The 16,330-nt window shown below is 40.8% G+C and overlaps 1 protein-coding gene across 1 annotated transcript; it reads right to left on the reverse strand.

Annotated features, from left to right (window-relative positions):
• Positions 1 to 14,024: 14,024 nt before the first annotated feature.
• LOC137496995 (DNA topoisomerase 1-like) lies at positions 14,025 to 16,194 on the reverse strand. Its single transcript, XM_068225303.1, has 2 exons — positions 16,111 to 16,194; positions 14,025 to 14,819 (listed from the first exon to the last, which is right to left on the reverse strand). The coding sequence occupies exons 1-2, from the start codon at positions 16,148 to 16,150 to the stop codon at positions 14,107 to 14,109; spliced, it is 753 nt and encodes a 250-aa protein (XP_068081404.1). The 5' UTR covers positions 16,151 to 16,194; the 3' UTR covers positions 14,025 to 14,106.
• Positions 16,195 to 16,330: the final 136 nt, after the last annotated feature.

Consider the following 16,330-nt stretch of genomic DNA (forward strand, 5'->3'; position numbering starts at 1 on the left):
CCGGACAGAACAACTGTGTGATCAGTTTCCACAAATTGCCAGGCTGAGTGGCTCAGACGTTTAAGGCGCTGGCCTTCTAACCGCAACTTGGCAGGTTCGATCCTGGCTCAGTCCGGTGGTATTTGAAGGTGTTCAAATATGACTGCCCCGTGTCAGTAGATTTACTGGCACGTAAAAGAACTCCTGCGGGACTAAATTCCGGCACCTCGGCGTCTCCTAAGACCGTAAACGTAGTTAGTGGGACGTAAAGCAAATAACATTATTATTATTATTATTATTATTATTATTATTATTATTATTATTATTATTATTATTATTATTATTATTATTATTATTATTATTATTATAGTTTCCACAAATTAATTCATTACAAACTAGTTTTCACTGTCGTCATAAAAGCCATACTCACCGTAATTCCCGACAATATCCAAAATAGTATCCTCCTTTACGCCTGGGTAGAGAGCGATAAGAAGAAAAAAGACAACTGCCAAAGTTGAACACAACGTATAGAATTATGGTAAGAAAATTGTAAAGTGTTTAAACCTATTTCACAGTGCACTGGACAACTCCGTGGCGAAATGGTTAGCACGCTGACCTTTTGACAAGGGTCCCGGGTTCGAATCCCGGCCGAGTCGGGGATATCAACCTTCATTAATTAATTCCTCTGGCTCGAGGACTAGGTGTTTTTGCTACCTTCGGTATTATATTTCGTCGTTGGCAAGGCGCCATCCTCATAGGCAAGCAGGTCGCCAATGGACGTAAACTCGAAAGACCTGCACCTGACCTGTCCGGAAGTCATACGCCATTATCATTATTATTATTATGGTGTGTGGCCTCCGGACGACCTGCGCGCCGAGATGAGGATGAAATGATGATGAAAACGGCACATAAATCCAGTCCGCGTGCCAGGAGAATTAAACAATTATGGTTAAAATTCTCGAACTTGCCGGAAATTGAACCCGGAACTCATGTAAGCAAACGCCAGCACGCTAACCAATTGACCATGAAGATGTCAGATGATACCACCTCTCATGTTGAAAAATAGAACTGCAGCGTCACACTAATCTCGGTATTGGGAGAATGTGACATATTTGAAATCCGAGTAAACTTGTGGTTGGGACGGTGGAAAATGTGTTGAGTTAAGAGTTAACTCAGGTGTGGGATGGAAAAGGTTAAATATACTATATATGTGGCAAAATAAAATAAGCAGTAAAGAAACTAATTAAGGATACATTACCTGTTTGTCCTAGAATATGTAGCATTGTATAACGTCTACAACAATGAAGAAAAGAGTCTGATAATTTGTAGAAAGGTTATGAATAGTATTAGGTTTAAGTGTAATATATGTAGCCTAGGCTATCGAGCCTCCGTGGCTCAGGTGGCAGCGCGCCGGCATCTCACTGCTGGGTTCCGTGTTTCAAATCCCGGTCACTTCATGTGATATTTGTGCTGGACAAAGCGGAGGTGGGACAGGCTTTTCTCCGGGTACTCCGGTTTTCTCTGTCATCTTTCATTCCAGCAACACTCTCTTTATAATTTCATTTCATTAATCATTCATTAATCACTGCCCCAGAGGAGTGCGACAAACTTCGGCAGCCGGCACAATTCCTATCCTCGCCGCTAGGTGGGGGCTTCATTCATTCCATTCCTGACCCGGTCAAATGACTGGAAACAAGAATTAATTTTGATCATGCAATGATTTCGACTTTTCTTGCACCTCAAGAAATTCCTGTCCTCCTGTCAGCATTTTCACACGGCCGAAGAACTGAAGACGTATGTCACACACTGATTCCATACAAAAGTTGATCCAACGATATGAAAATGACAAGTGTCTCAATTCCTATGGTGATTCTGTCTAAAAACCGTTCCAACATTGGTGTATCGGTTGCCAATAACGTTTACCATGTAACTATGTTGTATTTTTTTGGACAATGTATTTATGACTATAGAGATGATTCCTCAGTATGGATAATGAACCTTTCAAGGCTTTGAGGAGCACATTTGTTTTGTTAACGACTCTGATAGATTGAATCTTGAGCGGAATTCTTCGAAGAACTTTGGAATATTTCCTCTTGCACCGATCATGAGACCTATAACCTCGATGTTATCCAGTTCGTATTCACGTCGGTAGAAGGGGATAGTTCGTTCGTAGATGGTTGCCTTTTCTTCGTGTACTTCGCTGGACTGATTAGCATGCGATTCGAATAGAACCGCAGGATCAATAACATATCCATTCTTGTTATTTTTGAAGGCTATCATGACGATCCTACGGGTGCCTCCGTTCTCCGACAATCCATGTACCGCTTCGTGTACTGTGCAACCAGCATCTCGCAATAACTGAGCGATGGAGCTTCGTATGGCATGGTGTCTAGTAAGTCACAATATCCCAGTACATGAGAAAGGGTTTCTATCTCGTTGTGACAATGCCGACAACGATTGTTGTCCTGGGACCTGCCTGGCACGGCTCGAACGGCTGCGACGTTCTCTGCTGCGATGTTCTCTCCCCACATTCAGATGACCCGGAATTGGTCGCAAACCAAATGGCATGGCTCAAAACCGTAACTTCTTTTTAAAAACTTCTGCCTGAGTATTTAAGTAACGTCCGCCGACTGTCATATTTTTTCTCATTTTCCACATTTCCAATCAAGCGAGGCTGTAACCCTGTACATTGGATCTTTAGTTCGGAAGCTCTACGCTCAAATGTGAGCACAGTATTTCACTTCACTAAGGTTCAAATGTGTGCAGCATGGTTTTGTAGATTTTTGTCAGATCAAAATCTTTATCAATTTTTCTTGTAACTCGTAGCGTGTAGAATGCCGCTGTAACCAGTAACATCATGAATGGCCCGTTTCTAACTAGAATGTCTGTCTTTGATGTGTTTGCATTGATAGTGCGGTAGCTGTTTTTCAGTGGTGATCAGTACATGTTTGCTTCAGTCTGCATTGATAGTGCGTTAGCTATTTTTCATGAGTGATCTTTACAAGTCAGTTAAGTCTGCATTGATAGAGCGTTAGCTATTTTCAGGGACCGATGACCTAGCTGTTAGGCCACTTTAAACAACAAACATCGTCATCATCACTTATTTTCAGTGGTGATCCATACAAGTTCAGTTCAGTCTGCATTGATAGTACGTTAGCCAGTTTTCATAAGTGATTATTACTAATTCAGTCTGCAATTATAGTGTGTCTTTTATTTTAAAGGATGCTGATTATTAAAGGTAAACATTTCGTTATTTTGGTTATGAGGGTATTGGTCACAGATATCGTGTAGCACCTTTCTTCATGGGTCGTAATGATGGCGGTGATTACCAAACTAAATGATAACTTTTCTTGTTATATGAGTGATGTAAATGAATGGAATATATTCGTTTCATGCCACAATGATGGTAATTATCACCGAGATCAATAATTTTAGTTTCATATTTCAATGAAGATCATTTGTTTAAAATCCGTTTCACATTACTTGCTATTGGTGGTATAGCGATATTTGATTATGACACCATCCATCGGCGTTACTTTCTTAATTTCTTTTCTTTTCTCTTTTGGTACTGTTCATAAACGGTTGGATGAAATAAATTTAATTATTATTCAGGAAGATGATAAGATTAATTTTAAATATCCGTGTTTATTTGTTTATTTATTCAAGATTATTTATTGTAAACAAACATAACCTGAAAGTTACTCTATGTATTAACTTAAATGTAAACTCAATTTTTTTTTTTTAGTAATGAATATTGTGGTTCAGGGAAACAGTCCCTTTATATATTTTATTTAAACAATTATTAAAGTAACTTAATTTCTTGGTGTATGGTTGTGACACAACATGGTGCGATCATCTTTTTACTGAGTTATAAGAATTGCTAACGTTGAATTTAGGAGCACAATGCCTTGCCAAGGAGCGAGTTAACTTGTGAGGTAAATTAATTTATTTTATATATTAATCGATTCAACCATAACCAGAGGTTGTTTCGGTTCGGTTAAGGGCCCATTCGATGACTGATTACATCCTACGTAATCGGTGGATAACCTTAATTAAGAAAAATTCGGAGTCGGTAACGGAAACGGAATCTTCACGAATCAAGTGAATCGACTAACGGCGTTACTTGCAATCTGATAATAATTTTTAGGTTTTTCTCCTTTTCATTTATTTTATCGATTTTCGTTTTTAGCAATTACTATCTTAACAATAACCATAAAACTAATATATTGAAGTCTTCATCTTAACCTGCATTAAATTTCTATAATCTGTTTGTTAATGTCATTTTCTTTTATGCTTCACATCGACCACATTCATAAGATCATTTTGAGATGACAAATAATAATAATAATAATAATAATAATAATAATAATAATAATAATAATAATAATAATAATAATAATAATAATAATAATAATAATAATAATAATAATAATAATTTTATTTCAAGTAACAATCAGATTTCCTTATGTCACTCACCGATCTATGTCAACAAGTGACAGAAGAACCCGAAACCCCAGAGGACAGAAGAGTCTACATGTGCAAGAGTTAGAGCCAGTCGTTGACAATATACAAGCAAGGGTGCAGTGTCTAAGAAAGCGGGCAAACTTGCTGTTTTCCTTGAATGCTGATATCGTGATAGTATTCACAGGGCCTCCATTTTACGTGAAATCCGTAAAGGAAGGTCGTGTTACTCGAGTGGCATAATTACTGGCTTTTCACCGAGGTGATCATGATTTGAATCCCAATCAAAACGTGTGCAAATGTTGAAATGAAACGACGCATTCCTCTGGTTCGGATTCCACATAAAACTGGGGGTCCTGTTACTGTGATCATATCAACAGTCGCTTAAAACCACAAGTTTTCACAAATGTATGCTTTTGTGTACCGGTACGAATTAATATTTGTAGAATGCTCTCAACGTACTATTCTTGACTGAATTCTCGATAGCTTATTGCATAATGTATTGCAATCCCCTGATGTATTCTACACGTGATCGAAGTGATAACAATATTCACGGAAGTGTGAGCAGGTGTCTGTGAAGCTAATCCGTCAGTATAATTCCCCGGTAAGAGCTGATTGTCACGTACACCACCTCTGGGAAGACTTTGTGCTTTGTGTCAGCATGTTATCGGCTATATTTTGCCTTATAATGGAGATCATAAAGCACCATTATCATAATAACTTCCTTGAATAATGACTGATCTACTAGTTATACCAGCAGAATACGCTGTGCTTCTTATAGGACAAAAGCAAATTATGAACAATGACCGGAAAATATGTAATAATACAAAGCCTCTAAATCCTAGTACCTGTTTATTAAAAGAATACAAACTGCTTCACTTGAAAGTGCTATATACGAGGGCCATCCAGAAACTAAGTTTCCCTACTTTAAAAAAAGGGCAGCATTGTTACCTGAAAAACGTAATTGGCACCCGATACAGCAATGTTGGGGCTATTTTTCGACATAGTCACCACCAGAATTAAGATACTTGTAAGATCATTGGATCAACGTTTGTAAGGTGTGTTGTAGAAGTCTGTCGCCTGGGAAAGGGACAGGCGTGTGACATTCGTCTTCAGCTGTTCGTCCGTGTGAAAATGCTCACAAGAGGGCAGGAACATCTCGAGGTGAAGAAAAGATGAAAATCACTGGGAGCAATATCAGGACTGTACGGTGGATGATCAAACACCTCCCAGTCGAGTTCCTGCTGAACAGTTGCTGAGCACCGAGTTGTATGTGGGCGAGCATTTCCATGAATTAGCACAACACCTGCACTGAGCATTTCACGCCTCTAGTTTTGAATGTCCCATCACAGTTTCCGCAGAAACTCTATCGCAGACCGAACCACGCAGGTGGCGGGAGAAATAATACGAGCCGCCATTTCGAGCCACTGCTGCTGCGCTACTGACACCAGACGGGACTTGTCCGGCCGGTATATGATTGCTACGTCATAGATCTGTCCGCATGCTAATATTTTACGGCCAAATACGTTTACATTACACAAAAAGAAACAGGGAAACTTAATTTCTGAATGGAAGAAAAGTTCATTGGATACTCAACAGTTCTAATATTACCTATCGTGGGAATCCTAGGGGTCACTGAAGAAGCGTATTAGGGAAATGAAGAGTAAGTTATTTTCCCAGCTGGCTTAGACATTTAACCCAGATCTTCACATGATTCATGATGCCTATCTCGTAGAAAGTGGCGTCCTGTTGCCGACGCCAAGTCTTTACTTCGTATTGCACATCTTCATTTGGGTGAAGTTCTCACCCTCCAATCAAAGAAGCAAAGAAATGTTGGATGTCCAAGGCTGACCTCAGCGTTCTGCATCACTGACCTCTTCTCTTCCCTTTGTAAACAGTCGGCACCATTTCAATACATTGTTGCGATTCATTGTCGTTTCGCCACACGTAGCAACCAGTCCTCGGTGGATCTCTGCCCGCGATACACCTTTCACCCACATATCGAATAAGAGAGCGTACATCCTCACGTATCCAGTTCTGCATGCGACCGCCATTCTTAAATGCTTCCGTAGTTTCAACAACGTCCCACAGTCTGTTATGTGGTTTGCCAACCACAAAGATAATCACTCGCATGCACTGTATATGGCTGCAATAGAGGAGCTGTAAAAGGGGGAAATGATGTAGGAGTAAGCACTAGATCTATCAATATTCCAAAACACCCCTCGTTTCTGGCGTTCTGCTGTCAACGGATACTGGTTTATAACGTGCAGTTCTCATCTTCAATCCACTGCAGCCAGTAGGTCATATATCACTGCTGAGTTTTACTTGAGGTGCTCTCGGCCCAAAAGATGATTGGATAGTCAACAGTTCTACCATTACCTGCCATCGGTAGCCTAAGTGTCACTGAGGAGGCGTATTAAGGAAATGAAGAGTGAGTTGATATCCCATTGTTTTCCTTACCTTCTCCCACATCAGGAGACACACAACATCTCACCGGAGATGAACCTATGCAGTTCTGCGAAGTACTAAGTTCATTCTGATTGCGTGGATGAATGTACGATGTTAAAATCTTCGGGTCATACAGCTCTGAGTTCTTTTCCCAACCAAGTAGTGATATTTTAATTGCGAAGTGTCATTTCCTGTGGCTTGGCATTTCTTCTGTACCTAGCATACCTGCAACTCGCACACCACATTACCCTCCATTACAGTGCACTTCCCTCTCCAAACACAGCTTTTCTTCTTCGGAATGTGTGTCTTGCAGGGGCTGGAACAGGCTATAAAAACGTACGTTTTATCCTACCATCACGGTGATACAATTTCCATAAACATGAATGTAATTACGAAGTCATAACTGCCAACACAGATCCGGAGTAGTAAGCACATGTCAAAATCCAAAACGAGAATAATCACAAGAAGCTGACGACTGTGTGAAAGAAAATCATAAATATTTTAACGTTTTAGATTATCCTCACATTATCAGAATACTAGAAATGAAAGACTTCTGGGTTCCTCTCATGAGAAGCGATATACCGAGGGGTCAAGATAATTGTAGACACTGTTCGATAGTCAATATTAATGAAACAAAATAACATACTGTTACAATTCTTGCACGTGGGGGAAGGTTATTTTATGTGTTCAAAGTGACCCCCATTAGCCAAACAACTTCTATGCCGCTGAACTGCTGACCGAACTACAGCTGTGAGTGTTGCCGGCAATGGCGGCTCGTGATGATAAAAATGGGTGGGGCACATTCAACATATTAGGAACACTAGGAATCAATTAAATAAATTAAATTAATCTTACCTTTTTATTTCTTGTATATAAAACTGCGATTGTAGGTTCTATTTTTATCTTTGAACACTTGATTTATGCTAAGCTCTGGTCTTGGTCGGCCCATTTCTTTAGCTAATAATCTGTTTTCGTAATTAAGAGATTTTGTTTGTAAGTAGCTCACTTGATTCATTTTGAAAACACTTATGCTCGCACAGGAATACACTTAGACACATCACACTAATCTTCACACACTTTTCAGACTTACAATGAACATCGACACCGATGGACACGATTAATCTAACAGACGTACAAGGTAAGCACAGGTTTACTAAAAACACTAATTTGCGCGCGTTAATAATACATATGCCGACAAGAAAGTGTAGCTGGGTGCTATCTAGTAGGCTGTAGGAGAAGTAAGTTCAAAATACGAACTAGCGCTGAAGTGTCACGTCGTAGAAATACTGTGACCGGGTCAATGGAATTTGTCATAACCCCCTGCACCCCTCACAGCTCGCAGAATGAGGGGATAATGTTCAGGTATAAGAAAGAGTCGGTCCCATCCAGGATTAGACCTTTACTATGTTGCCTAGTTTAGACCAGGGCTGCTAGAACAAGAACAACCATAGAGAATCATAGAATCTTGAACTCACTGAAGGTGGTCGTGACAGTAATCGTGCATAATGTTGTTCTGATTTATAATAGTTTTAATCGGCGGAGGGGCACGTGACCATGTGACTTAAAGGCAGAACCGCGCATGGTTGCCGGTGTGATAGCCGCACTGGACGCCTCGATGCTTTCTCGTAGCTCGTTCAGTGTAGCTGACTTCTGTAGATAAACTTCATTTTTCAGGATCCCCCATAGGTGGAAGTCAAGAGGTGTAAGGTCTGGAGATCATGGTAGGTACTCAACAGCTCCTCTTCGACCTCCCATCGTCCAGGTAGATTTTCATCCAAGTAGGCTCTGACATCTCTGTGGTAGTGAGTCGGAGCGCCATCTTGCTGCAGGTAAAATCTTTCATTTCAGACACCTCTCGGATGGCAAGTAAAATCGATATTTGCAGCATATGAATATATATCTTCAAAGAAGAATGGGCCAACCAAACCGCGAGATGACAGACCACACCACACATTAACACCGGGTAGATTAACGTGTCCACGTGAACGTGAGAATTTTCAGGAGCGCAGTACACGCAGTTGTGGCGGATTACAGTACCCTTCACTTTGAATTGCTGCTCTTCAGACCAGATAACCATCCTTGCAAACCGTTCAACCTCGTGAAGCATGCCTTCAAACCACTCTCAGTACTCCATCCTTCGATCCAGGTCGTTCTTGTTCATAGCGTGCAGCGATCTTGGGATGAACTTTTCCACTTTGCAGCCTTCAGAATTCGTCGTACGTTTGATCGTCTTACTCCACCTTCACTTGCACCCTGATTCACATATTTTGAGGTGACCTAGTAAAATGTTGCAACACAGTAGCGCTGGAAGTCGGACTTGCTGATGGTTTTGGTCCGCCAGTCCTTTTCTTATGCACATCCTGAACAGTGCCGTCGGCTTCTAATTTATCCCGAATACGATAAATTGCTGCACGTGTTCCGTACACATTACGTCATTGCCGTTGTACCTCCATCACGTTTTCGTGCTTCCAGTAAGAGTTAAATACGGCATTACGTTGCTCAAACGAAAATCTTACTATAGTCCGCGCACCTTTTATCGATATTTCTTTGTACGGGGTGTGAAGGAAAGAGGGAGCTCTCACGGTTCCGGTTATACTGCCAACTGAATGAAAATGAAATCTGAATTGAATCGATAATATGATCGATCGATATGAATTTTCTAAACCTTTATTATCTTAAGCCAACAATTATGTCATACACACTTTATATAACATTATATAACATTTCTCGAAGCGAATCTTGTTCCCAGCATGAATTCTATAGTTTGGCTTTGCTGTGTAAACAACAACAGTACTACTACGCAAAGTGTACGGCAGATGTCACACAGTGATATAAGCGATTCATAGTTTGTGTTTCAAAGGTTGCCAATACGAATCTCGAAGATACCCGCGGCCGACCTGTTCAATACTAGGGTGTCCATGTATCGCTAAAAGGTGCGCGTACGGTACATTCATTTCTGAACTGCCATCTGCTGGAAAATGCGCCCCAACATTGTCGCGCTATTCACGTGACCTTCATCACCTGTTGAGGAAATAATGGACTACGCTGCCGCGCAAGATTTGTCACGATATGTCATTTTGTTCCAAGGATATTAACTATCAAAAAGTGTCTACATTTTTCTGGACCCCTCTGTAAACTGACGTACTTCACGTTTCTTGAAGACAATGTTCTTCTCCCTTAGAATAAACCATGTCTGTTGACAACAGTTGAAAAGAACTTTACATACAACAAGAACTTAAAAGTACATCATATTGAATAATGTATTTTTTCCTATAGCCCGCATAAACATTACGCCTGTTTTATCGTTCCAGTCACTTGTGCTCTTTAAATGCTGTTCTACATACAAAGACGATCTATTCTGAAAACTATTCAGAACACGGGGCAGATGGCCGATACATTCAAAGATCCTAACAAAATAGTAATTTGTTTGCCTAAATTTTGCCGGCCGACGGATGTATTCCTACGGACATTAGTGGTTGCCAATAAAATTCGAACGTGTTTTTTCAAGGAGCTGACTTCAACATTTCACATTAGATACCTCCTCAATTGTTTCCAAGAGATGGTGTATTTCCAAGTCAACCTCGTTCTAGACTGTCATAACTATGAAAAGACGGAAATCGAATCCAGAACCAACTATCTACTTAGTATTCAGTTGTGCTACCTCTAGGAATGGACTATCCGTCACTCTCTCCCATACAATTAGAGATAATAATTAGAAGTCGCTCTCTTGTGGATTATGTATGACAAAAGAACAGAATGAAGACATCGCACTGCGTTTGATTAGAAAGATTGACTTCGAAGAAAGAAAGAAAGAAAGAAAGAAAGAAAGAAAGAAAGAAAGAAAGAAAGAAAGAAAGAAAGAATTAGTCACATCATCGTGGATGTGAAAAGAATCACATACCATGAATTACAGGAGCAGTCACTGAACGTGAGGATTGGTAGCACCTTGCAGATACTTGCGCAGAGAATATAAACTCTGTGAGGGAAAAATGAAATGGCGTAACTTATGGCTTTTAGTGCCGAGAGTGTCCGAGGACATGTTCGGCTCGCAAAATGCAGGTCTTTCGATTTGACTCCCGTAGGCGACCTGCGCGTCATGGTGAGGATGAAGTGTTGATGAAGACAACACAAACACCCAGCCCCCGTGCCAGCGAAATTAGCCAATGATGGTTAAAATTCCCAACCATGGCGGGAATCGAACCCGGGACTCCTGCGTCCAAAGGCCAGCACGTTAACCATTTATCCATGGAGCCGGACTCTGAGATAGAGATTGCAGAAAACAGACCTGAAAAATACATTACAGGTATAAATTACATATAATATCCCTCATGCCTAGTAGATTTCATTGTATAGATTTCTAAAATTTCCATTTACCAGCAATTGGAGGTTTTATTCCCGACAGTCAGTTGATTTAAGGGCACGTTAAACAATCTTCAGGATGCTGTTTGTAATTAAAAATAAGTGTAATAATGTCATGAGTTGGCGTCTCTTAAGAGGAAGGTACGCTATTCTCTAGCTTACATTCTTTCTTTCTTTCTTTCTTTCTTTCTTTCTTTCTTTCTTTCTTTCTTTCTTTCTTTCTTTCTTTCCTTCTTTCTTTTTACTTCTGACATTTATCTCAATTCACTGGGGTGTGCACCGGATGTGGACTTGGGCCAGTTTGAAGGTCAAAGTGTATTAAGACGAACTTAAATACTCAGAAACAGAGAAAATAACGATACGGACATGAAACCGTCGACCTGATCGGGCATAAAACCCGTGGCCCTCTGAATCGAAAGCCAGTATGCTGACCATTCAGCAAAAGAGCCGGACATTAGCCTAAATTTAGTAAAATCAAATGTTTTTAACTCAACAAATGCAAACTCTTCTTAAACGGACGGTTGCATACTTAACGTAAATTTATTACCGTTAGTGAAATAGTACAATATTTTAAAATAAGTGGTCATTTTCTGTAACATTTATCAGCTTTCTAGTTTTTGCCGTTATGTGTTCCTATTCGTCCTCCTAAGTTTCTATAGTTTTGGTTCATTTGCATTACTACTGCCTCCTAGAGGGTGACGCCCTTTCTTTGGCAAGAAGAAGTATTGCGGTGTTTTTTTTTTTTTTTTTTTTGCTATTCGCTTTACGTCGCACCGACACAGATAGGTCCTGTGGCGACGATGCGATAGCGAAGGCTTAAGAGTGGGAAGTAAGCGGCACTGGCCTTATTTAAGGTACAGCCCCAGCATTTGCCTGGTGTTAAAATGGGAAACCACGGAAAACCTTCTTGAGGGCTACCAACATTGGGATTCGAACCCACTATCTCCCGGATGCAAACTCACAGCTGCGCGACCCTGACCGTACGGCCACCTCACCCTGTATATTGCAGTGTTTTGAGATGAGGAGTGTGAGGGGGAGAGGTCGTGATCTATAAAAGGAACTGTTTCGTAATTCAAATTAGTGAGGAAAATGGAAAACATGGGAAAAACATTCTCAGGACAGCCGTCGGCGGGACCAGTCCACTGCCCTCCGAAATGCAGAGCTGTGGACCCGAATCCACCGTTAAGCGGACGTTTCTCTGTTCGGTGTTTTCCATTACTTATAATGAAGTATGCTGCATTTCAATAGTGGTAAATGCGATGTCTCATTCAAATTAAACTTGTTTTACTGCAAACCAGTAACTGCGTCTATGTCACTCAACAAACAATCGATCTCCCGAACTATACTGCACAGAGTGTAATAACAAACTACCTGATATGTAGAAGCATATGTTATAAGGACATGGATCTGGAAATGCTTTATTTCCATGTTAGAAGTCACTGAGTAAAACTATTACATAGTACTTTGCCGGATCAGGTTTAGGGATAGCATGCCAGCCTCTTACCTGGAAACCCCCGGGTTCGATTCCCGACCAGGTCAGAGATTTCATACCTGGATCGGTTCAAGGTCCACTCAGCTTACGTGACTACAATTGAGAAGCTATCTGACGGTGAGAGCCAAGAATAACGGCCGAGAGGATTCGTCGTGCTATCACACGACACCTCGAAATATTCAGGCCATCGGACTGAGTAGCGGTCGCTTGGTAGGCCAAGGTCCTTCGAGGGTATTGCACTAAATGGAAAAGGAAATAATGCACAGTACATTAAACATGGGAAGCACATAGGGACAGAACTAGCATACCACATGAAAACTCTTTCTTATGAAATATTGAAAATGCCCTCCGTTAGCACTCATACAGGCAACAGCCATCCGTCGCAATGAATCTCGGGCGTAAGAAAGAGTTTCATGTGGTATTCTGGGACGTGCAGTTACACTGTGCTTCCCATGATTAATGGGCAATGTAGAGTTGTAGAAAATTAGTTCAAATATGGAAATGAAGCGTTTCTGTACCCCTCTCGTTATAACATATATTCTTCTTGTAGGTGTGAGGAATGAGTCCTGAAATGTTGGCCTATATTATTGTTACACCCTGTATCAGACAACACCTCTGCTTGTGTAGTCCGTTATAACGCTACCCTGTGCACATGTTGTTGCGACTAATCCTTCCTGCTGCTTATACTACCCTACAAACACTCACGCAACGTTTACTGGAGTTGAGCGGAGAACGCTTCTCGCTTTTCCCTTAGATTGATACAGGTTACTGTGGACCGATTTGTCCCGTTCATTTTAACCTTTCACTATGCCCTTATCAGTCAATCAATCACTACTGATCTGCAGTTATGGCAGTCACCCAGGTGGCAGGTTACCTATCTGTTGTTTTCCTAGACTTTTCTTTAATGATCGCAAAGAAATTGCAAATTTATTGAACATCTCCCTTCGTGAGTTATTTCAATCATTAAATCCCCTGCCTACAAACTATGTCAGGGAAGCGTCTTACTTTCAAAATGAAATACAGAAGGTTGGAATAAGGTTTTTCATTTTCTTTTACTGCTTGCCTCACGTTGTTCTGTCACACCTGGGTCTACCCCACTGCAGTACCTCTCGATGCAAGCTGTCAGCTACGTGATACAAGACACGCAGCTACTTGATCAGTGAATAAGGTTTACGTTTTATAACATTTCGCGTGGGAAACTACTATTTAAATAACATAAAACACATGTGCATTCAAATCTATTTTTTATTATAAGTTATTCTAAAAGATGTTTCAAACTTTAATAACAAAACATAACTCTATGGTAGACTCTTCAGCAAACACATCTATTTGATAATGTGGATAATTCGTAAATGTGTGGTAAGAAATTATTTTGAAGGCCAATCGCAGTCTTGAATGGACGGGTTGAACTCGAGTTTGTCTGGACACTGGAACAAAGTGGCTTTCTTCGTGTTCAGATCACACTTGTAGAACTTGGTCTTGTCACTAGGATGTGGTAGGTGCCACCTGTGGGCCATGGCTCCCTTACAGATATCTCCTTCTCCTGAATCTCCCGAGCTATCTCCAGAGCTATCTCCAGAATCTTCACAATCTCCAGACTCGCTGGACGAAGAGGAAGATTCACATTCCTTGGGAGGTTTCGGTGGTGCGGATTTCTTAGCGATTGTGGTGGACCTCTTGGTGAGCTTGCTTGGCTCCTTCTTGGTTGCTGTGGGGGGTGGAGTTGATGGTCTTGGTTTAGGAGTATTAGGAGACTCCTTACTCTCAGAAGAAGAGGACGAGTCGTCTCCATTACCATCTCCTGAATCTCCTCCAGAACCGTCCCCAGACCCTCCTGATCCTCCAGCATTACATCCTGCTCTGTTCGGCCAGTCACACACCTGCAGTTTAGGGTTGAAGTGCAGCCCAGAGGGACAGCTCTCCTGTTTGGGCGTGGCGTGGTCACAGCGCCAGTACTTGGTGCAGTCTTTGTTGTCCGGCAGGTGTTCGGTGCGTTCCTCAGGGTCCGGGTCGGGACATGACCCCACGGGGCTGGAGCGGGCGTATTCAAGCGTCACCAGGACGACGGCGAGAAATAGAACTGTTGGCAGAAACACGTACCTGTGATTTATTCGTTATACAGCAATTTAAACATATGCAGATAATTTAACATGTGAGGATGTGTTGATCATCGTCCAGTTTTACGTATCATCCAACCTGCTCGGCCTAGCATTTTATTATATTTATGACTGTTCAATAAAATACCGAACGATGTACTTTACCTCATATTTGTAATAAAATTAACATTTAACTCTCCTTTATTTTGTTTAGCCGTTTTTATTTTCAAAAGTATAGTCTGGTTTTAAACCGAAGTATGATGAGTTCACTTCATGCATACTTTTGTTTATTATTATTATTATTATTATTATTATTATTATTATTCCGCGTCTTTGCTGTAGTGTTTACCGTGATTACCTGCCACCCCCAGAGGCCAGGGTTCGATTCCCGGCTCTGCCACAAAGTTTGAAAAGAGATGCGAGGGCTAGAAAAGGGTCCACTCAGCTTTGGTTAGACAACTGAGCAGAGGTTTGTTCGAGTCCCACTTCAGCCATCCTCATCCGCTTCCTTCCCTCTTCCTTGTCTGTCCCTTTCAAACTTTCCATCCCTCCACAGGACCGCTGTTCAGCACAGCAGGTAAGGTCGCCAACCGACGCTCCAGGACACTGCCCTTGAGGCGGAAGAGGTGGGATCTCTCGCTGAGTCCGAGGGAAATACCAACCCTGGAGGGTAAACGGATTAAGATGGAAAGAAAGAAAGAAAGAAAGACAGAAAGAAAGAAAGAAAGAAAGAAAAGATTATTATTATTATTATTATTATTATTATTATTATTATTATTATTATTATTATTATTATTATTATTATTATTAACCATAGATCGAAGAGACGTAGGAAATATCTGGTGAACTGTAAATGTGTGTCATTTGTTCGTGTCATCCAGTAGCTCTTTAAGTTATTTCTATTCTCGTTCGTGCAGTAGTTGAGACGTTCATAAATCTATTACAATAATGTAATATATATATATATACGGACAAGCGAATCACTAAGTACTGCTTCCATTTAAGATACTTTCAGAAAGCAACTAGAATCAACAGAAACATATAAACCTAATGCAGATCTTTGCAGTATACTAGTCTGGGATATTCGCAACCGTAACGCATTCTGTACAGTGGAACTGGTGCCGCACGTACTCCACCTAACCTGTTGTTACTTAAATGTGATCGTGTCGACTTTAATAAATGAACATAAGTGAACGTTCCGATACAAACACACATTAAAATATTAAATGTCATCATTATGCACAATCTAAAGAAAGCCTCTTTTTAATGTATTACCTTTCATTGCTGCGGTGCCCTCAGGTAATCTGATGAACATACCCACTGCCGCGTGTTATATATATAGTACGTTTTCGTACTTTCTATCTTAATACTGAGTTATCGTAACTGTCGTCCATAGTATCGCTAATCCTTATAAGCTTATACTTTCAACATGGAGAAGCCATTCATCACTTCGAGCACTGACAGGTTCGTTGACTGATTTACTGTTTATTAGAGT

The sequence above is a fragment of the Anabrus simplex genome, chromosome 1 (assembly GCF_040414725.1).
Source record: "Anabrus simplex isolate iqAnaSimp1 chromosome 1, ASM4041472v1, whole genome shotgun sequence".
In the NCBI taxonomy this organism is placed as follows: domain Eukaryota; kingdom Metazoa; phylum Arthropoda; class Insecta; order Orthoptera; family Tettigoniidae; genus Anabrus; species Anabrus simplex.

Bases quoted from the DNA above. Each gene is read 5' to 3' on its own strand.
- LOC137496995 (XM_068225303.1), bottom strand. From the start codon at position 16,150: ATGTTCATCAGATTACCTGAGGGCACCGCAGCAATGAAAG. The intron at 14,820-16,110 runs GTAATACATTAA...TTCTGCCAACAG, and splicing joins GGGCACCGCAGCAATGAAAG to TTCTATTTCTCGCCGTCGTC.